Source organism: Penicillium nucicola, assembly GCF_028828085.1.
Source record: "Penicillium nucicola strain IBT 29836 chromosome Unknown utg000003l, whole genome shotgun sequence".
Taxonomy (NCBI): Eukaryota; Fungi; Ascomycota; class Eurotiomycetes; order Eurotiales; family Aspergillaceae; genus Penicillium; species Penicillium nucicola.
The window spans coordinates 2,816,069-2,837,504 of NW_026643127.1; the positions used below are offsets into that span (position 1 = coordinate 2,816,069).

At 49.3% G+C, this 21,436-nt stretch overlaps 8 protein-coding genes across 8 annotated transcripts; 6 read left to right on the plus strand and 2 right to left on the minus strand.

The window, feature by feature from the left end:
• Window positions 1-219: 219 nt before the first annotated feature.
• Window positions 220-2,288, minus strand: clf1 (putative cell cycle control protein (Cwf4); the record flags this gene model as incomplete). The annotated part of the gene is made up of 2 exons (XM_057127059.1): window positions 220-458; window positions 507-2,288. 2 exons carry the CDS (start codon window positions 2,286-2,288, stop codon window positions 228-230), a joined length of 2,013 nt encoding a protein of 670 aa, XP_056985949.1. The 3' UTR covers window positions 220-227.
• Window positions 2,289-2,705: 417 nt separating this feature from the next.
• On the plus strand, window positions 2,706-4,244 carry N7511_004635 (U4/U6-U5 snRNP complex subunit PRP31; the record flags this gene model as incomplete). The annotated part of the gene is made up of 1 exon (XM_057127060.1): window positions 2,706-4,244. One exon carries the CDS (start codon window positions 2,706-2,708, stop codon window positions 4,242-4,244), a length of 1,539 nt encoding a protein of 512 aa, XP_056985950.1.
• A 570-nt stretch (window positions 4,245-4,814) lies between these two features.
• N7511_004636 (uncharacterized protein) lies at window positions 4,815-5,649 on the plus strand (the record flags this gene model as incomplete). Its single annotated transcript, XM_057127061.1, has 2 exons — window positions 4,815-5,397; window positions 5,468-5,649. The coding sequence occupies 2 exons, from the start codon at window positions 4,815-4,817 to the stop codon at window positions 5,647-5,649; spliced, it is 765 nt and encodes a 254-aa protein (XP_056985951.1).
• A 550-nt stretch (window positions 5,650-6,199) lies between these two features.
• N7511_004637 (uncharacterized protein) lies at window positions 6,200-7,352 on the plus strand (the record flags this gene model as incomplete). The annotated part of the gene is made up of 4 exons (XM_057127062.1): window positions 6,200-6,827; window positions 6,897-7,111; window positions 7,170-7,262; window positions 7,314-7,352. The coding sequence occupies 4 exons, from the start codon at window positions 6,200-6,202 to the stop codon at window positions 7,350-7,352; spliced, it is 975 nt and encodes a 324-aa protein (XP_056985952.1).
• Window positions 7,353-8,125: 773 nt separating this feature from the next.
• N7511_004638 (uncharacterized protein) lies at window positions 8,126-8,742 on the plus strand (the record flags this gene model as incomplete). Its single annotated transcript, XM_057127063.1, has 2 exons — window positions 8,126-8,269; window positions 8,329-8,742. 2 exons carry the CDS (start codon window positions 8,126-8,128, stop codon window positions 8,740-8,742), a joined length of 558 nt encoding a protein of 185 aa, XP_056985953.1.
• A 2,949-nt stretch (window positions 8,743-11,691) lies between these two features.
• N7511_004639 (aldo/keto reductase family protein) lies at window positions 11,692-12,768 on the plus strand (the record flags this gene model as incomplete). Its single annotated transcript, XM_057127064.1, has 3 exons — window positions 11,692-11,743; window positions 11,799-12,231; window positions 12,288-12,768. The coding sequence occupies 3 exons, from the start codon at window positions 11,692-11,694 to the stop codon at window positions 12,766-12,768; spliced, it is 966 nt and encodes a 321-aa protein (XP_056985954.1).
• Window positions 12,769-13,237: 469 nt separating this feature from the next.
• Window positions 13,238-14,518, plus strand: N7511_004640 (C2H2-type zinc finger protein; the record flags this gene model as incomplete). Its single annotated transcript, XM_057127065.1, has 2 exons — window positions 13,238-13,784; window positions 13,854-14,518. 2 exons carry the CDS (start codon window positions 13,238-13,240, stop codon window positions 14,516-14,518), a joined length of 1,212 nt encoding a protein of 403 aa, XP_056985955.1.
• Window positions 14,519-16,026: 1,508 nt separating this feature from the next.
• N7511_004641 (chromatin-remodeling ATPase CHD1) lies at window positions 16,027-20,490 on the minus strand (the record flags this gene model as incomplete). The annotated part of the gene is made up of 1 exon (XM_057127066.1): window positions 16,027-20,490. The coding sequence occupies one exon, from the start codon at window positions 20,488-20,490 to the stop codon at window positions 16,027-16,029; it is 4,464 nt and encodes a 1,487-aa protein (XP_056985956.1).
• Window positions 20,491-21,436: the final 946 nt, after the last annotated feature.

The following is a 21,436-nucleotide window of genomic DNA, read 5'->3' on the forward strand; positions in this document are numbered from 1 at the left end:
TACACAGAGCCGAGAAGGATTGACTGAATGCGGCAGAGAATGTGCAGGCTGATGGGAAGAAAGGTGGGACATGACTGCCTATGTTTGATGGCATGCAGATTGTAATGGTATTGGGTCTGATTACTATAACACATGGGAAAAAAAACCTCCATTCCCGTGCCCATGAACTTGGAAGAGAATGGTCATGGACATCAAGAACCTCAGCAAAAGAAAATCCATCACACATTTCACGACTGTGCTTGCTTCCATTGGTGTGCCTTTTGGAGCAGGCGGGAAAGGTTGGCAGCGGATTGGTCGTCTGCGGGGAACACATAGTCCATGTACTCCTCGTATCGGTCGTCCTCCAGCTTGCGGCGCTTCTTGACACGACGGGGCATCTGTTTTTCGATCTTCTCGATATCCTCGGGCGATCCGTGAGTGTTTTCGAATGAGCGCCAGGCATTGAGAAGTTCCACACGCTGGAGTAAGTTAGTATCAATAATGAGGGAGCGGTGGAAATGACGTACCTCTTCTTTGAGCTCCTTGTCCTTGAACACCTTGTGTGCCCGGGTGAAGACTGCACGAGCCCGTGTCTTCGCTTCTTCGCTGATCGGCTTTTCCTCCTCCTCGTCCTCCTCCTCTTCGCCCTCCGGCACGTTGACCTCGAACCGAGCGTAGTTGATCCAGACCTTGACGTGATCGGTCTTCTGGAGTAGACGCTCGTACAAATGGCGGACTCGTTCATACTCGCCTTCATATTCCTCGAAGTCGATGTAGGACTTCCACACAAGCTCGGGCATGTCGAGGGTAGGTTGGTCAATGCCTAGCTCGTAGATAGCTCTTGCCCGCTCCAAATCATCCAGACCCCGTTCCAACTCTGCAAACTGCATCCAGGACTGACTGTTGGAAGAGTTCCATTCAATTTGCTTTTCGTACAAGGTCCGGCACCGCACGAATTCAAACAGTTGGCGTTCAAGGTCGATATAGCCACGGAAGAGCTTGTCCTTCGGACACATACCAATGGCCTGTCCGAGTGTTTTCCGTGCAGTCTGTAGCTCCATCTGGCGGATCTCAAACTGTGCTTTCAAGAGCCAAATCTTGGCGAAGGTGAACTTCTTGTGTGGAATCAGCCGAAGACATTCCTGGTAGATTTGTCGGGCGCGATCCACTTCTTTTGCCTCCATCTCTTCCCACACAGCGTAGAAAATCCAGAGGTAGATGTACCGGCGCCAATGTCTCTTCTCTTGTGAGGGAGGTATCTGTGCAATGGCCCGTTCGTAGATGTCCCGCACCCGCTCCGGGTCGCCTGATGTCTCCTCCAGGCGCGCAAAGTCGAACCAGATATCATAGTTGCGAGGGTTCTCCTTAAGCTGCTCCTCGTAGTACACTCTGCGCTTTGATAAGATGACATCTTCCACACCCTCACGATCACCATATTGCTTCTCAAAGGTTGTGTAGGACTTGTGAAGAACCATAGACTTGGACCGGGGGAGTCGATCTAGAGCGTACTTGTAAATAGCACGTGCACGCTCATACTCCTTCAGCTTGGCCTCGAATTTGGCATATGCGACAAAGAGCTTCTCGTCCATGAAGTCCTCGCCGAGCGTCTCAATTGCCAATCCATAGACCTCGCGGACCAAATCACTAGTTCCATACTCTTCCTCAAAACGGGCCCATTTGATCCAATTTCGCGGTTCGGGGTGCACAACAGTGAAGCGCTGGAACACACCGCGTGCACGTTCGAATTCACTGTACCGTTTCTCCAGCTTGATGTATGCACTCCAGGCGCCCTCATCGGGCTCCCACGACATCCACCGTTCAAATACTTGGCGGGTGCCAGGAATGTTACCCAGCGTCTCCTCCATGTAGACATACTTGAACCATAGCTTGTCGATACGGGGCAGGATGGTTACAGCACGGTCCAGCAGGTTTCGGGCGTGGTTGATGTTTCGAGTTTTCATTTCGGCTTCGATATAGCGAATCCATAATACCACTGAGGTCGAGTCGACATCGAGCGCACGCTCGAAGATTGAGCGAGCCCGACGGTATTCTTTCTGTTCGAGTTCCCAGGCGGCATAGCGCATCCAGTTGTTCATGTTAATGCGGTTACGCCGCACATAGTCTTCAAAGTCCTTTCTCTTCCGACCCTGGTACTCGTGTAGTTCTTCGAGGTCGGCAAAGCGCTGTGTCGGTGCTTCCAGGCCTGGCTCCTGCCGGTCCACAGCCTCGCGAAGCAATTGCTCTGCAGAGATCTGGATTGGCGCGGCGGCCTTGTTCTTGACCCGGGGAGGGCCACGGGATGCCTCCATTGTGATGGTTTGGTATCAGCCGGTGCTGATATCAGAGGAGTGGTTTGCGGTCGAGGTGTGGAGTGAACGTCTTCGACGATAAGTTTGTGACAAGTGCGCGATGGGAGAGAAAATTGAATTATAGAAGAAGCTTCACCGCAACTGCGTGACCAGTTACCCTGCAAATAACTCACAAATTGTCTCACGCCCAAGTCACTGACAAGAGAAGAGTAGCTTGGTCTGCAACTCGGAGAATTCGCGATGAAATCACAGAGCTGCGGGTTTGGTCGTTGTCGCCACCCGCGCAGCTCTCCCTGACTAAGCACTTTTCCATCCTTCCATTCTGGAACATTTGCTCTCCTTAGCTTTCTCAAGGTCTTGGGGCCATCTACGCAAGATTTACTTTCGAACTCAGATAGGACTGCCTGATCTGCCACCATGTCGACTGCTGAAGAACTGTTGCGCGACTTCGAGTCCGATGAGGAGTTCGATGCGGGCGAGGAAAATGACCTACAAGCCGAACAGGAAGAAGAGACCCAAGAAGCCCCCGGCGTGGCCAACGACTTCGACCTTTCTATCTCCACTGCCGATGAGCTGAACCGCCTACACAAAGTTTTGCGCGATCACTACTCCATTCGATTCCCTGAGCTCGAAACGCTTGTCACAACTCCCATCAAGTACGCCAAAACGGTTGCTATTCTTCAAAATGGCCCACTCAACGACATCAAGGCGCTATCGACCACTTCAGACAACATGGTCGGCGCACCCCTTAAGTCAGTCCTTGACGGACCGTCGTTGATGGTGGTTGCGGTGGAGGGAACGACCACCCGAGGCCGAGAGATGACAGAGTCGGAACTCCAGCAGGTTCTTGACACATGCGAGAGAATTTTGAAGCTCGATAGAGAGCGTCTTGCACTTACAGAAAGCATCCAATCCCGCATGAACCAGATTGCGCCTAACCTGGCAGCACTCATTGGACCTGAAACCGCTGCCCAGTTCCTTAACCAGACCGGAGGCCTTCTCGAGTTGGCGAAGATTCCCGCTTGCAACCTGGGCGCACAAGGATCGCGTAGACAAGAAGGACTGGGTCTTGCGACCAACCACGGTGTTCGATCGCAAGGATTCCTCTACGACTCTGAGCTTCTCCAGGAAGTGCCCAACGATCTCAAGAAACAAGGAATTCGGATTGTGTCGGCCAAGATGGTTCTCGCTACCCGCGCCGATGTCTCCAACTATGCCAAGGATGGATCACTCGGTGAAGACTTGAAGCAGCAATGCTACACCCGACTAGAGAAGCTGACTGAAGCTGCACCAAACTCCGGTACAAAGGCTCTCCCTGCGCCCGATGACAAGCCCTCCAGAAAGCGTGGTGGTTGGCGTGCCCGCAAGGCTAAGGAGGCCGTCGCCATGACCGAGCTCCGCAAGGCGCAGAACCGTGTTGCGTTTGGCAAGGAAGAATCAGAGGTGGGATACGGTACAGGTTCCGGCACCGTTGGTTTGGGTATGCTCGGCCAACAGAACGATGGCCGCATTCGCGCGACGCAGATCGACCAGCGCACTCGTGCCAGGCTCAGCAAGAACAACAAGGGGTGGGGTACTTCCACCCCCGCCAGTGGAACCGCTTCATCGCTACGAGGCTTTGGCCAAGGCGCAAGTGGCACAGCCAGTGTTCTGCAGGCCCGTGGTCTCCGCACATCGGGAATCGGATCGTCCACCGCAGGTACATCCAGTACCATTGCCTTTACACCTGTCCAAGGCCTGGAGCTTGTGGACCCCAAGGTGCAGGCAGAGCTGAAGCGCAAGCGCGAGGCCGAGGAAAACCGATGGTTCAAGTCTGGAACTTTCACTCAGGCCCCAAACCAGGGCAATGGCAATGCGCAGGGTGGGGATAATGGCGGCTTCAAGGTGCCGGCACTGCCTCCCAAGAAGAAGGTCGACACGGGCGATGGCAAGATGGGTCCGCCTCCCAAGCGGTAAAGAATCGCTATCGTGTCCTTGCATTTGACGGCGTTCAGGAGGAAGATCAGGAGGCCTGAGCTTCTATGATTTTACGTGATACCAACTCGTTTGTACATTAAACAGCCGAAATCAAAAATCAAAACATTCGTATTTTTAACACTGATCTCTTATCACAGAGCAATATTGGAAGCCAAGTCATATTCCAAAAATCCCGAAGTTTCGAGGGTGTTGCCACGGCCCCAGAACGTCTTCACGGATTTAGGGCTCAGCGACAACACGTGCACGTTTCAGAATATTCACAGAGTGGCGAGGGATTCGCCGGAAGTCCTCGAACCGTAACCAAATTTTTGAGAATCCCTTCAAATGGCGTGCTTATGAAACGGCGGCAAGTAAAGGATCTCGCAATAACCGTGGAATGTGGTACAAGACAAAGGCAAAAAAGTTTATATATTTGGGTGGTCTTGTACGTCGGCCCATTTTAGCCCAATTTTCACACCTTACTTGCAATTAAGCCCATTGTCCTGAAAGTAATATACTTAAGCACTATTCGATCTATCATAACACACAAATCACCGTCCAGCCCAAAGCATGACGTTCCATATCGCCTCCACCACCAACACGGCCACCACAATCACCGAAACAAAACCCAAAGAGCCAGTTTCACCTCACGGCTCACCCTTAACCCAGATCATCCACCACAGCCATGTAACAACAGACTTCGACCCGCACCGCTTCAATGCAGCCGCGGCCCAACAACTCCAACCGCGACGGAAATCCCAAGTCACGGATACCCGCCTCATCGCCTCGCCATATAACAGCGCCAACCACCTACTGGATATATCCACTTTGGAACAACAAGACCGTCTCTTTGCATTGGCATTGTCATATCTCAAGCCCACGCGCGTTGACTATGCCACGGCTGCATATACGGAATCGTTCAACTGGACGGAAGTTTTTGAGTTGCTGAAGGCCTTTTCGGACGCTGAGAATCATGCGTGGAAACGGCGCTCTTATTATGTTGTGATTTTCCGGTCTGTGTTGCTGCCGGATGTTGATTCGGAGTATTTGTATGCACTTGATGCGCATTCGCATCGCGAGGCAATGGCTAGTGGGGGTTTGTTGAAGTATTGGTTTGGGGCCAAGGATGATTTGGGGAGGAATTTGGCTACTTGTGAGTATTGTTTCTGTTTGTATATGTTCTTTGGTTGGGGATTGATTGGGCTTATACGTTGGTTTTCTAGGTATTTGGCGGAACCGGGATGATGCTCGGCTTGGGGGTCGGGGGCCATGGCATGCTCGCGCAAGAGCTGCTGGGTCGGTGTTGTATGAGCAGATTTTGTTCACGACGCTGGGGTTGAATATTGCCGATGGAGTGGGATCGTGGGATCTAAGTGACTGGAAGGAGGATGCAGAGGGACAATGATTAGAGAATGTCCAATGTTTAAGCACCTAATAGATATATACAGGAATTCGATCAGACCCAGGATTCTCGGCTCTCCAGATCCCCATCATCCCCATCATCCCCATCATCTCCGTCATATCCAACACATCCAACATATTCAAGAGAAGCAAAGGAACAAAAAGGGAAATATTCCCCGCAGTGGACCAGGGATTCTCCACATGTCGACTAGGCCTAAACAGGCAATCGCGTTGTACATCATTGCGGGAAATGTTACTCTTTGCTGTCTCTCTGCTGTCTCTCTGCTGTCTCTCTGTCGTTTCTTAGCTTTTGCATCCCCATCCTACCTCATCTATGCAGTCATGCAAACAAGTCCTGCTATCCAATTTGCGTAGAAATGCGGGGCATCGGGGTCAGCCTTGATTTGTATGCTATGTGGTTGGCCACTCCTCCAGAGGTAATCCAAACCCCTCCGAGGAACTAGGATCCAGCAATGTTATAAGAAGGCGACCTTTCCCCTCAACTTCTCGTTTGATTCGAACCTCCAAAGAAAACTTCAATCATAACATCCACAATGGTCGGCCTTCAAGCAGACAACATCGCTGTCAACGACGGCCCCTTGACCTCCGAGAACGCAGCCCTCCTCCGCCCCTCAGATCCAACCCTCCCGCTAGAAGAGCTTCGCAAAAGATACGATGAGGATGGCTACCTCTTCCTGAAGCAAGTCCTCCCCCGCCAGGATGTGCTCGACGCCCGCAATTCATACTTCTCCTCCCTGCAATCAACCGGTGTTTTGAAGCCCGACACAGAACCAGTAGCGGGTATCTTCGACCCAGCCAAAAGCCACCTCGACTATCCCGGTATTGGCGCCGGACATATCGGCGGTAACGGGAAGCCGGGTGGTGATCGAGCAGCTGCCTTTGTGGATCTGGCCCTCGATGCACACTACCAGGACTGGTATGCCGAGAAGTTCTGTAACCACCCAACGCTGTATGACTTTGTCGCCAAGTTCTCGCATTGGGGCAAGGATACACTGAATCTGCGCCGTACGTTGCTGCGAAACAATATTCCTGGGTCGAAGCCTATTGGCGTGCATTATGATCAGATCTTCTTGAGATATGGTGATCCGACTAGTGTCACGGCTTGGGTTCCCATGGGCGATATCAAGATAAATGGAGGTGGTTTGATCTACCTTGAAGACGGTGTGTTAAGTCTTTTTTTCTTGTCTTTGTTTGCTCGGGTCGTGAGTACTAATTGAGTTCATGAATCAGGGGACAAAGTCGGGGTTCAGTTGGAAGAAGCCTTTTATACCAAGGCCAAGGCGGCTGGTATGACCGACGAAGAAGCCAAATCCGCATTCAACACAAACATGATGACAACGGGTCTGCTCTCCGAGTTCCCGAGTGAATTTGCTCGCGAAAATGGTCGTCGCTGGTTGGTGTCGGCCTACGAAGCTGGAGATGTAGTTTTGCACAAGCCTCATATGGTTTGTCACCCAAGACTTCATGTGAAATGGGGGTTCCGTACTAATCAAGGAGCTGTAGATCCATGCGTCGACTATTAACAACGACCCCGACAATGTCATTCGTCTTGCTACCGACCTGCGGTTCTGCGACTCGTCTAAGCCTTATGATAAGGTGAATTCCACTTCGCTGCGGTTGAAAACAATAGCTGACTTGTATTCACAGAGATGGATGAACTTTTACACTTTCGGAGACGGGGTTTAAGGTGAATGTGACGGGGATGCAGATGATATAGCGTGGATATTGACCAAGATTATGTAGATAGATGTATTATTTGGCAGATGAAGACACGCAATTGAAATCAAACCAGCCACATCTATTGTAGAACCTGCAGTCAACCGCATGGCTTGACGTAGGAAAAGTTGCATGGGAGGCACGATGAGACAGAAGCATGCAAGCACAAGACAGTATCACTTTCTCATTCCTGTAAAACCCCTAGTAAGCTTTCAAACAAGTCATATTTTATCGTCATATTGTATCGGTGTTATCATTATGATCCAACAAGGGTGACTTTGATTGGCAGGAGAGCGGTGCCTGGAATGCTACTTGCAATTTTTGGTGATCCCAGGCACAGACTTATCCCTAGATCCACGAATGGTCCTCTTGCCAACAAGAATCTGTGGCCTACGAAACAAGGCTGTATAGGGCAGTCTTGGAAGGTATTTATAAACCTGTAAAAGGAGTTTCAGTTCTGTGTACACACCGTTAAGGGATACGAAACTGGTAGTATCTAACCATTGGCATTTGGATTCTAAGGAACATCATTCCAAACTACGACAGGCGGTATTTCGCTAATTTCAAACAAACAAAGAACTATATATGAAGTATCTGTGGGTCCCTGATCGCCCGCTAGTGCCTCAAATCTTGTTGTGATTGTTATGAGACCTGTTGATAGACCTCTTCGCTCTTATTAGAGGTATACCGCTCTCGACCCTTGACCGATCTAATACGAACGCACATAAAATTTCAAATACAACATGTCGCAGATTATTTCAAGGCCATCATGGCTCGGTGTTGCTGTCCTAGCACTGCTAGCAGTATCAACTGTCAATGCTGCCCCAATCCGTGAAAATCAGGAAATGGAGACAGAGCAGCCGACTAAAGTTGAATCTCGATCTCCTGTGAGTTGTTCGCGAAATCCACACACTTCTATTGTAAAAGTAGACTAATGAGAGTACAGCGACTGATCCCCGACACCGAAGGGTACGTCCACGACCTCCTGCAAGGGATAGGCATAGAAGATCCAGAGGCAACACCAACCGGCACACCAACCACTGCAAGCATGAAAACCGAGAAAGGCCAACCGGAGAATGAAACTGCTACACCAACTACTCACATCACTTACTCCAGCTCCGTGAGCTACACACCTACTTACGGCAGCAACGGGGCAGGCTTCACACACACTGTCAAGCACGAGGAGAGCAACAACAAGCCCATTGAGAATATTCAGATCATGCCTGGATGGGGTGACAACAAGAAAATTACTTCTGAAGATCTGCCAGGTCTCTTTGATGCTATGTACAAGGAGGTAAAGCACCGGTTCAGCGATATGGTCGATAGCTCTGATGAGATTGGATTGGATGGATTTATGTGATGAGACTGAAACAGGTGTTGGATAGAGCGGATCTTATGAAGTATTATTGACTTACGGGACTCTGAAGGAAAAGATTTTTGGCTGGTTTTGTATTTTTGCGATGTACTATTATCGATATGCAATTTATTATAGTTCTAGTTATGGATTTGAATCATAAAATGGACATTCATATTCTTTAAAGAAAATCAACCTGTTTTGTTTCCCCTCTAGTTTCTTTCCCATCTGGACTTTGATTTTCTTTGGATCAGAAGGAACTGATTCAATCGCAGGCATGATCATCTGCGGACATATAAACTGTGAAGTTTTCGCGAACAGGAAGCTCCATTTGCGACACGCTGTGGTACAGATAGGTCCAGTTAATATCGATATGGTTAAATTTGGCATCTAACAGTAGAATTCTGGCAGAATTTTCTGCAATCTGTAGAGCTATACTGAAGTTTGGTTCCCCGACGACAGGAATCGATACACAGGTCCTGAACGTGGAGTGAAGATTTTCAGTGGTTACCCAAACTTTGCGCTCTTCCATTCTTTCTACAACCTGGCTCATAACTTTGTGAGCATAACTAGGAGAGCCTCTCAGGAACGCGGTAACCCAGTAAATTGGTTGGATAGTCTGCCAATTGTGAACGTCTTCTCGGAGAATAACTCCATTCTGAATAACCAAACCTTTAGGTGTATACAAGCCCGGGGCTACTTCAATCACTTCTTTTGCAGCACGCTCTTGGTTCGTCATAGTGAGTGAGAGTTCTATAATCAAACAATGTGGTATAAGCCTCGCTTTCGACTCAAAGTCGGTAAGTGATGATCAGTGTGGTGATAAATATGAAGACCAAGTTAGACAGTAGGTCATTCAAATACTTTGAGCCATTGCTATGCTTAGCAAGCTACTCCTTCAATATCTTGGAAAAATACCTTTCATTCATACAAAAGCGTTCCAAGGCATAAAGAGTAATCAATGGCGTCGATGGCAGTCTAAGACGCTCATGCACAAGAGCTGGATAGACTAGAGACCAACTGAGAGCTTTGAATCCCTTAGACTATGACTCAAAGACATTTATGACTTCATTGAAGACTAATATCTTGTTTCTAGCCTTTAATAACCCAAAGTGGGCATCATCAGAATAATGAGCTAGCATTCGTGGGATTAAATATTTCGTAAGACTTTGACTTGCAGCTTTGAACGAAATGTCCGACATTTAATAAGGCAAAGCTGTCTGGAGATTTCAGAGATTTTGAAGAGCTGAAATTATTCTTTACGATACACTATTACCACCACCACTACTACTAATCTTGATTTGCAAGCCTCTACGTTTAGCGTCATGAGATTCAAACATATAATGGGAAAATGATAATTTGATCAGAGTCAAATGAAACAATCTTTTTCATTTGGATTATGATATTCCTTTCAAGTCAAGAAATATCGAGTTATTTTTAGGAGGCGACTAAGATGGAGCTCTATCAGATAGGAATCAGAACACTTTCTTGAAGAGGAACGTCTTCTAGTTTCATGCCGGCATTGAAATACTCCCAATTGATCTGAGCACAACCAACCTGGGATTTTATCATGAGTTCCCTCGCTCTTTGACCTACCAAGTCGAGGCCCCTCCGAACGTTGAATTCCCCGAGGACAGGGATCGATACGCAACTTCTGTACCAACTGTTGAGGTTTATGTTGGTCAGATAAACATCGTTATAATGGTCGATTTGAAAGCACCATTGTTGAAAGACCTGCAACGCATTGCTAGGCTGTCCATGTATAAAAGTAGTAACAAACCAAACTTGCTGATTATGGGCAAGATTTCCAAAATCCCGGGGGTTCTCGGAGGCATAAATTCCGTCTATAATCAGCATAGCTTTGGGGGTTGTTTGGCCCGAAGGAAGTTCGATAGTTTCTTTGGCAGCACCTGACAGGACAGGGCCAGGGTAAGACATGATGGATAGCGACCTGATGGGTGGTTTGTAATTTGACTTCTCGATGCGAGTAGTGATAATGAATTTGGTGAATTATGCAAACTGGACAGCGAGTCGTTTAAATACTTTAACAGTTGGCCATATGTTGTACAAATCTATTCTATTGCTCTCAATAAAGACCTTCTCTTCATTATGGGATTGTGAGCAGTTCATTCATAAGAGTCTTACAATAAAGAGAACAATCGGGGCCTTTGAGTTTCTCGGCTCAAGGTTCGAAGGCGTGAAAGGGCTGGTGCAAGCTCAAGAGCTTATAATTAGCGACGAATGACTACTGAAAATGATTGAGGTCATGAGACAAAGTAGTGTTCATCATTTGATTGACAGTGATATGAACATTTAGACTAGCTTATTTTGTACACCATTTCGAAGACCAGGAACCTTTCCATATATTTTATGAGCTCCGACTTAGCCTCTCCGCCGCCTTTTTGCTCTTTGGCCTCTTTCAAGTCCATTTTCAAGGGTTTCAGGTAGTTCAACCAGCTCATATCTAGGTGCAGGTGTAAAGGAATCACGACCGATATTGTACGATCTAGTCTTATAATGGTTGGAATACAGTCTTCGATTTCCGGCTACACGCAGGCAAAAGATACCTAGGGATTCCAAGAGCTCATTCACACTGAATGTCTCGAAAATCACAATTCCGAGTCGAACGCGAGAGTTGATACTTGGACTTGGACTTAACGCCCTTAACTCCGGTTCTCGATTTCCGACCACATCTCCGGACGCAAATAGGCAAAAGATGCTCGGAGATCGAGCAAAGCAGAAGAAACTAGAATCAAAGCTCATGATTAGAGCGAATACTACGAGGCTTGTGGATCTTCAACCTCTATTGATTGTCTTCGACTGACTCGGCGGGGCAAATGCAAAAACCATAAGAGGGACCGCTTCACCGTTTCCTTCTCCCACACCATTCTGCTGTGCTATACTTTTCTCTCTCCTCTACATTTTTCTTTTCTATTTGTTCCAATCTAATTGACAATGCCTTCGCTTGTTGGAAAAGAAGTCGGCCCTACCGGGTACGGCACCATGAGTGTGTTTCCCTCCAGAGACAGCAATTGATGGCCACATACTGATCAACTTACTAGGAATGACTTGGAACCCTCAGCCTCCATCCCAAGAAACATGCTTTGAAACCTTGAACACGGCCCTCGAGCTGGGTGCCAACTTCTGGAACGGTGGCGAGCTTTACGGCACCCCGGAGTTCAACTCTCTCCACCTGCTGAACGAGTACTTCACCAAGTATCCCGAGAATGCCGACAAGGTCGTTCTCAGCATCAAGGGTGGCTTGAAACGGGGACAGCTCATCCCGGATGGCTCCGAGGAGAACATTCGTCGTAGCGTGGATGAGTGTCTCCGTGTTCTTGACGGTAAGAAGAAGCTTGACATCTTCGAATGTGCTCGTCAAGATGCCAAGTCCCCCGTTGAGAACACCGTCAAGGTCCTCGCGGAGTATATTAAGGAAGGCAAGATTGGAGGTATTGGTCTGAGTGAGGTTGATGCCGAGACAATCCGTCGCGCGTACGTGCATTTCTATCATAGTGTCCCGAGAGAACTTGGTCTAACTACTTTGACAGTCACAAGGTGCACCCCATTGCCGCGGTCGAGGTGGAAATGTCACTTTGGTCTACTGATATCCTAGAAAACGACATCGCCAAAACCTGTGCTGAGCTCCAGATTCCCGTCATCGCTTACTCGCCCCTGGGCCGGGGTGTCCTCACAGGAGCCGTCACCTCCATCGCCGATATCCCCGAAGGCGACTTCCGGCGCCACATGTCCCGCTTCCAAGAGGAGAACTTCCAGGAAAATCTGAAGCTGATCAAGGCTGTCAGTGACCTGGCCACTCGCAAGAGTGTTGCTCCATCTCAGATTGCCCTGGCCTGGATTCGCAGCCAGAGCAGCAAGCCTGATATGCCCACTATTATCCCCATTCCTGGCGGTACTACAAAGGACAAGGTTATCCAAAATATGGGTGGTGTGCAGACATTGACGGATGCTGAGCTCGCTGAGATTGATGCCCTGCTGAAGGTTCACGTTGTTGCTGGGCCTCGGTACTAGATAACATGCTTTGGGACGGGTTAGCAATGAACTAGAATATATCAAAACACAGTTTAGAAGCCATTTCTTGTCTTCACATATGTCAGATCAAGTGTAGAATAAGTCAACATGCAACCTCACAATGCATTGTATACACGGAGATTGTCGGCATTGCAGAATTCTTTCGAATAATCATCATTGAAGCATGCTGGGGGATAAGAAAATAAACAATATCTTACCATTGAGTTAGTGTATCAGTGTGAATATAGGTCTAAGGTCAATATAATGCAGATCATCATCAATATGTTCATCGTCAAAGCATTGGCAAGGAGTGAAGGAGGAACGGAGACCTTTGTGTGGATGTCACGTGAAGCGGAGTGATCCAGTACGAGCACGTGACCCTGCCTCCTCGCATCGCGATGCCGTCGCGACAGCTTCATACTTCAATCTCGTTTGCCATCTCTGATTGTACATGTATTGTTAGACTACAATGGCTTCAAGGGAATCTCCTGGTTCTCCCCTTTCATCGGTCGGGTCCCTCGAGACCTCGGACCATGAATCCATGAAACAAGACAGTCGCGCGCATTCGCCCTCGATGTCAAATGTCCCCCCCTCGAAACGACGTCGCACCGGCATTGCATCATGGGATCGCCAAACTCCTCTCTCCACGGCTCAGGATGACAACCAACCACCTCCCTCTCCGACAGACTCGATCTCCTCTGACAGCTCCGGCGATATCCCTAACTCCCCTAGCATACTCGGCATCTTGGGTACCAACCAGGAAGATGACTATAGCGGTCAGAGTACTGACCAAGTCACGATCTGTCGATGGGATGGATGTACCGCTGGTGACCTCGGGAACATGGATGGGTTGGTGCAGCACCTTCACAATGAGCATATCGGCAGCCGACAGAAACGGTACTCGTGCGAGTGGACCGACTGCACTCGTAAAGGTCAAACACATGCCAGTGCTTACGCTCTGCGCGCACATATGAGAAGTCATACCCGTGAAAAGCCCTTCTACTGCACGTTACCTGGTATGTTACTCTCAGATCCCAGGTTTTACTCGCCATAGCAAACATCGGCTTACTGATTATGTCAAACAGAATGTGACCGCAACTTCACTCGATCGGACGCTTTGACCAAACACATGCGCTCCGTGCATGAGACAGACACGATGCGCCCCATCGACTCGCTCTCCAAGGCTCACGCAGCCCCTGGCAGCACGGCCGGCACCCCGGCTTCCAAAGTCCAGCGCATTCGTCTGAAGCTCACTCAACCCAAAGAACCAGGCACCGAGTCCGAGCCACTCGCTGAAACTACTGTCCCACCTAACAACCCCATTATCAGTACGAATGAAGTACCTGATCTCGACGAAACCACAATGCCGGAGTTTGGGCCCGAACTGAACTTCGACCAGCACGAGCTGTCCTTGCCTCCGCGCGACCTGTACCGTCTGCTCCGTCGCCAGATCGCCTGGGCCGGGAAGGAGACTGCGCAGCTGCAAGCCCAGTGGGAAGAGATTCGGCCGAGGCGTGAGCAGGCATGGCGCGAGAAAGAAGTCATCTTCGATGATCTCATTGATGCCGAGCTAGGTCTTTTCAGTGCAATTATGGGCTCTGTGCCTCCAGCAAATCTCACCACTAGTCTGGAGAAGCTGCAGCAACAGCAGCAGCAGTTCCAGATCCAGCAGGAGCAGTTACAGGAGAAGTCCATTGAGATGCCTCTTCCGCATCCGCATCCGCATCCCCATGTTGAGGGTAGTGCTTAGATGAAAGCCCTCTCTCAAGTTCGGATTTCTTCTCTTTGTTGTTCTTGTACTATGGCGTGCATGGCGTTTGGCCCTGCAATCTTTTTTTTTTACTGCATTCCCCGGGCAAAGGGAAAAGGACGTAATTTCGATGGAATGTATGAATAGCTTTCGGCCCTTTTCCAACAACAGCTCACTGCTACAAGTGATGCCCAAAATGATATTGTCGATAATGTGACTCTTTATAGTCTCCTCAAACCTCTTCCAGTATAAAATGACGCGCCCGATTGTTCCACTCTCCCACTTCTTCGTTTTCGTTGTTGCGCAGCACATGGACGGTGTCGACAGATAACTTACCCAATCCAATCACCATCCTAGGATGCTTGATTTATTCCGGCCAAGCTAGATTGATGTTCATTGTTTCTTCCTTGGATTTGATACTAAGTAAGCCAGGTCCTGGTGTCGATTGAAAGAATCTTGTCCTCCATCAATTCCGTATCGTAATAGAATCTAAGCTGGCCTCGTGTGAGTTACTATAATACAGTAGGTTCATCCAATCTAGATGCATTTACGCGGCACGGCAAGACCTTGCCCTAATGTTAGCAGCTTAATCAATGGAAAACGAGGAAATTTTATGTCTAGACCTAACGGTCTTGGTCGATGATCTGGCATTGGGTCTAAGCCACAAAAATAAGAAACAAAAATGACACAGAAAACGCGCCCTGCCGAGTGATCTCATGAAGATACAAAGAAAATCAATCGACGCCGTGGCAGCCATCCCATAAGATACATATGCCGAGAATAAAATCAAAATCAAGATCAACTTGGCCTTGGCTCGCTGAGGCATACCGTGGATTCGGCCGTGTCGGTATATCTCAGCGGGCATGAAAACCAACAGCAAATTATAGCAAAGAAGGGACTAACTGAAACAACCAACACCAAAGAAAGCTATGGGATGGAAGTCCATGGTGGTTCCCTGCAGAACGGAGATGAAGAAAGAGAAGGAAAGCAAGACCCAAACACGCCATGCAGTGATGATCCAAGAATGAAGTGTAGTAGTCATTTCAAACCGGAACCCTCCTCTCTGTGCTTTTGGGTTTCACGCAAATCACTCGACGCCTTTCGCAATGCCATACAACGAGTTCAAGTTGTATCCATATGTACCTTCAACCAAAGAACCAGAGAGAAAAAGACAGACAGACTCCTTCCGCACGGACATAAGTGATGTCTGAGCAGATTGACAGTTGCAGTAATCAATTCCAAAAGCCCAAATGCTGAATTTCAAGGTCCAATGCAAGAATGCAGAATGAACGGAGGACAGGATTGTGCAAAATCAAAGAAATTTGCAGGAAACAAAGAAGAAATCAATATAAAAGAAAAAGGGATATGTTGCAAGTGTCTACCGTGAGAAAGGATAGATATCTGGGACAAAGAAACGCTGAACATGCATGTCATCAAACCGTGCTAAAGTGAGAATAATCTGAAACCAAGAACACCTGAATCTGTGGTATAACGGGAACCAAAGAGGCTTACGCTGATGTTCCGTTAGAGGGCTTAGAAGCCTTGCTGGCTTCCATGACCTTGTTGAACATCTGTTGTAGCTTGGCTCCACTGGCATCCTTGTTTGGCCAGTAGTTCAGTGAGACGTAATCCCAAAGGCGAACTTCCAAGGAGGGCATGGATTGGGAACCTTCCAGGGTATTGCGAATGAATTCACCAATTTTGACAAGAGTAAGGCGGAGCTTCTGAGCCCTCTCGTTCTTGCTAGGATAATTCTTGGCTGTAATCATTGCCACTTGTTTCAGATTGGCAACAATGGGCTTGAAAAACATGGAGGCCATGTCCTCTTTATTAGAACTGCCATTTTCGTGCCCTTTGCGTCGGCGAAGGTCGTCGTTTGAGGCATCAGACAGGCGATGGCGAGGACGGTCAATATCCATACCCGACCGTGGGCGAGAGTCGCGATTGGGGGTGTGGTGCCGATCATCCCGGCCGCCATGGGTGTGGGAGCGTGCCCGTGAACGATCAGACTCGCGGTGACCCTTGCGAGAGCCCGAGGGAGCTGGGGAGGCAGAAACGCTGCCGCTACCAGAAACCCGTGAGTTCCGTTTGTTGTTCCGGTGGTGGTTGTCTACTGCCCTCCTGGCGGTGGCATTGTTGTTATACTTGTTCCTCAAAACAGACATGAGATATTCAGCTCGGCGAACAAGGTGTACAGCGCCTGGCGACTTAGTGGCTTTTTCCTCGCCCTGTAAGCGCTGTGTCTTTCGTTCCACTCGGTGTTCCTCGAGGAAGAATTTGTCACCAAGACCGAGGTCAGCATCATCACGAATCTGAGTCCATGCACCAAATCCATGGCGTGCGATACCAATGAGAAGCATTCCATCCTCACGTGCACCCCAAACACAGCTGTAGTCCGCCGTCTTGGTGGCCTCCGGAAGACGGAATGTCCTGAAGTCAGGGAGCGAAATAGTGATGCTCCGGATAAGACGCATGTCAGGCGGGCGCTCGACAATCGTCCAAGCATTGAGACGTTTCACGCCATGGTGATCGAACAGAACTGCTTTCTGCTCCTTTTTTGTGGGATTTCTCCCCGATTGCTTCATTGCCTCCAGTTGGTCAAGGCTTTCTTGAACGAGCGCATTGGCTTTATCGGTGATCTCACGGAGAGCTGCACGAATAGTATCCCGATCGCGAGTTTGCAATCGGGCATCTTCAAGAATGAGTTCTTCGGAGTCATCTATATCACCATAGCGGAGGAAAGCCCTCGAGAGAGCACGGTACTCTTTCTCGCCGAGAGGACGTTTGGGGTCCAGTGAGGCACTCTCATCTTCGCCATCGTCAATATGAACTTGAGCTCGCGCTAGGCGCTTCGCCTTACGTTCCTCTCGCGAATCCTTAGTATCTGTGGGGGCATGACGTTTGCGAGGTCGGTTTTGTTCAATCACTTCAGCAAGGTAAACCTCATCATCTTTGCGCTTTTCCTCGGCCTTGATTTCATCGAGTTGGTCCTTGGGAATGATGTCATCCCAAGTAAGATCGTCGACTTTGATGTCGACGAAATCGAAAGCTTTCAGGAACTCCTCACCACCGTCAGCCTGTATTTGCTCTGCCTCCTCTGTCTGGTGCAGTTCTGCATTCGCGAGAACAGAGTCGATGTCGAGTTGCTCCAACTTCTTTTGGTTGTCAGTTTGCTCGAACATCTTCTGGCCACGGCGTTTGAGAATACGAGAGATGTCATCGGTAGAATTGGGCTCGCTGACGACACGAGCCATCTTGTTTTGCATCTCAGACGCTTCCTTGTCCGTGACACCACGCTGAATAGTAATGAACTCGAGCAGGAGCTTGTTACGAGCTCTCTCAATGACCTCCTCTTCGATTGTATCCTTCGACACAAGACGGTAAACACTGACAGGTCTTGTTTGACCGATTCGATGGGCTCTTGCCATGGCCTGCAAATCAGCCTGGGGGTTCCAATCCGAGTCGAACAGAACAACAGTGTCTGCAGTCATCAGATTAATACCCAGGCCACCAGCACGGGTGGAGAGAAGGAATGCAAAATCGGTGCTACCGGGGGCGTTGTAGTGCTCAATAGCCAGGCGACGCGCGGCGGACGGGATGGTTCCATCGAGACGTTGGTATTTATAGCCGCGGTATTCCATATATTCACTCAGAATGTTGAGCATGCCAACCATTTGGCAAAAGATCAGAACGCGATGGCCATCACCTCGCAGCTTGCGGAGAAGCTGGTCGAGGAGCATCATCTTTCCACTACTGGTAATCATCGCACGAAGAATGTCTTCACGGCGAGAGCTACCTTCCAAGATCTTGGCTTCGGCGTTGGGGAACATGAAAGGGTGGTTGCTAGCCTTTTTCAACTCCATCATGATGTTCAAAAGAGATTGCTTCATTCCCCTGTTTCCGTCATTCAAGGCGGCGTAGTTCTTGGTCAAAATGTTCTTATAGTATTCCAATTGAACATCAGACAATTCAACACGAATAATCTTTTCGGTTTTAGGGGGAAGGTCAGACTCGACCTTGGACTTGGTACGACGCAACATGAAAGGTTGAATGGCGTCTGTTAGTTCTGCCAGCTTTTGCGATGCAGCCTCGGAATTCAGATCCATATCCACATCGACTTGGATCAAACCGGGGTTGAGGAAGTCCATCAGAGCTGAGAGTTCAGCGAGGTTGTTTTGAATTGGAGTACCGGTGATGAGAAGACGGGCCTGGCACTTCCACTCAAACAACTTCATATAGAGTTGAGAGTCCCGGTTTTTGAGACGGTGGGCCTCATCAACGGCCATAAACTGCCATTTGAATTGGCCAAGGAAAGGGGAATCGTTCATTGCGTACTCGTAGGTGGTTAACAAGACATGGAATTTTGGACGCTTGGGATTCCCATCTACCATCAGCTCGTAATCACGGAGGACGGAGCGAGCTTTTTCGCTGCCGTTGTAGACCACGTAGTTGAGGTCCGGTGTCCAATTGTCGAATGTGTCAGCCCAAGCTGGCATAGTGGAAAGGGGGACAATGACAATGAATGGCCCTTGCTGCCGTCTAACATGTCGCATCCAGTTTATGAAAGAGACGGTTTGCACGGTCTTTCCGAGACCCATCTCATCTGCCAGAACCACATTGCGACCTCTGACCCAGTTGAAAGCCAAGAAGTTGAGACCCTTGATCTGGAAATCCTTCAGCTCTCCGTTTTGTAAAAAGCTGGGAGTGCCGTGAATGGGCTCGAACGACTTGCGTGTGGCTAATGTAGTCTCGTTCTTGTCAGATATAGGTTGACGAGCAGTGCGATCCAAGAAACGATCGATTTCGCGCTGTGCAATCTCGCTGACAATATCTTCGGGCTCCCATGTACATGAGTCATAGAACAGGCGCTTCCATTTGACGAGGTATTCGGTGGTACCATCATCACTGTCACGTACACCGATGACCCGCTCAACCATTTTATAGTCTTCGATAGCCTCGACGTCACGTTCGCGATCAAGGTTCCACTTTTCCCTGTCTTCCGGAGGGACGTCAACGCCATACTGTAAGCGGATATCCTCGTTGAGAACCTTTCGAACGTAATTGTCAACGCGACGCGTGCTGCGGAAGTTCGACATAGACTCATTGTTTTCCCAAGTGGCATGATAGTGAGACTTGTCTTGCCACTTGATGCAAAATTCGAAGTCATTACGGTCGACGTCCTGAGTTTGGGGGTCAACGCCCTCCTTGAGGCGGTGATTGAGAACCACATCGACGGCAGGCCGGTTGTCCTCAGCATAGGTTTCTGCCCAGTAGTTCGGCGGAAGGTCCTCTGGGTCTTCTTCAAACATGGCTTCGTCTTCGTCGTCTTCTTCATTGTAGTTCGATACCTTGTTAGCGGTTCGCGTTGAGAAGCGAACTTCATTCAAGGAAGGTTCATAGCTTGTCGTGTGTTGGAGACGTCGCCTCCTTGCTTTGCTTGCACGAGCACTCTTTCCTCCATATTCATCACTGTCTGACTCCGAAAGTGATGACACGGTGGCGGACCGTGAGGCTTTAGAAGGTTGTTGAGATGTTTCGGTACGCCGACGCTTCGAACGAGGCGCGACAATATCGGACTCTGAGTCAGACGAGTCGGCGAGGTGACGTGTTGTGCGAGCGCGACCACTTCGACGAAGTCCATACAGGTCGGGATTTTGTCTTATTAACTCGGTTTCGGAGACCGGCGACGATCCGCGCCTCCCACCGCGAGCTGAGGCAGGGGATGAAGAGTTTTCACGGCTATATGGATTGGCATCATCTTCATAGTTATCCTCCGCAGCATCATCATCCTCAGCATCTGATTCCGCAGATGCGCCATCATATGAGTCGTCCGCGGCATCGGGTTCGGGGGAGGACTCGGACACGGGATGTACATCAAAGAGTTCGGACGGGCTGCGTGCTCGTTGTGCTGCCGAATTGGCTTCGCCATGACTATCATCGGCGAATGGTGAAGCAGGGTAGGCGTTAGACATTGTGGCGGTGGAAAGAGGCTCTTGAGCAGATGGGATCACCATGCCAGAGGCTATAACCGAGGGGCAGTCAGCATTGAAGCTCAATTCGGGCTGGGGCAGGCATGAAAGAGGCAGAGATGGGTAGAATGAAGTCACGCGATCCAGATTGTGGTAAAATAGAGCTATAACCCCGGCAGAATAGGCCAGGATATTAGGTTTGATGGAAGGGTATGTTTTTTGATGACGGGTGGGATGGACGCGGCGGGACGTCAAGAGAAAGCAATGGCCAGGTTGGCACACGCAGTCAGACTCGAAGAAACCAGTGACGCGTTCCTCGAAAAGCCCGGACCATCAAGACAGAGATCGGAGCAGAAATAAGGTATTCAAGGATTCGTGCAGTGGGTCGAAGAGCGCGGAGATGTACCGCGGCGAACGATTCGGGCGACGACTCTGAGCTCGAGGAAAAGATAAAATCACTTACACTCCATAGCGTGGTGACCCCGAAAGCGGGGAATCGGGAGATCAATGTGGAAAAGAAAATGGTGGGTGGGGGAGAAGCGTTGGCTGGTATGGGGGAAGAGGAGACGAGACTTGGAAGAACAAGAGGATTGGGGACTGGAGGGTTTGCTTCATCTGACACCCGATCTTTCAGGCAGAAGAAGGCCTCCCGATGTAGACTAGCGCATTCGCTTGCCGCCGGCATCTGGCCAAATCACGTGGCAGGCGGAACAATAGATGGTCCGGTGCTGACCAACAGCCAATCACCGCTTTGATAAATAAGTGACGCAGTTTTGGCCTGAGGCATACCAGCCCACAATACGAAAGAGAATGCATTCAATTCTGCCGCCCCTCGATCATTGATAGTGTGTTCTGTCTTCTTTGCAAAGTCGAGTCTGCGCGGACATTTGGTGCTTCTCTGCACTCTTACATACCTGCGACAGCACTTTTCAGACCTAACCAACGCAAC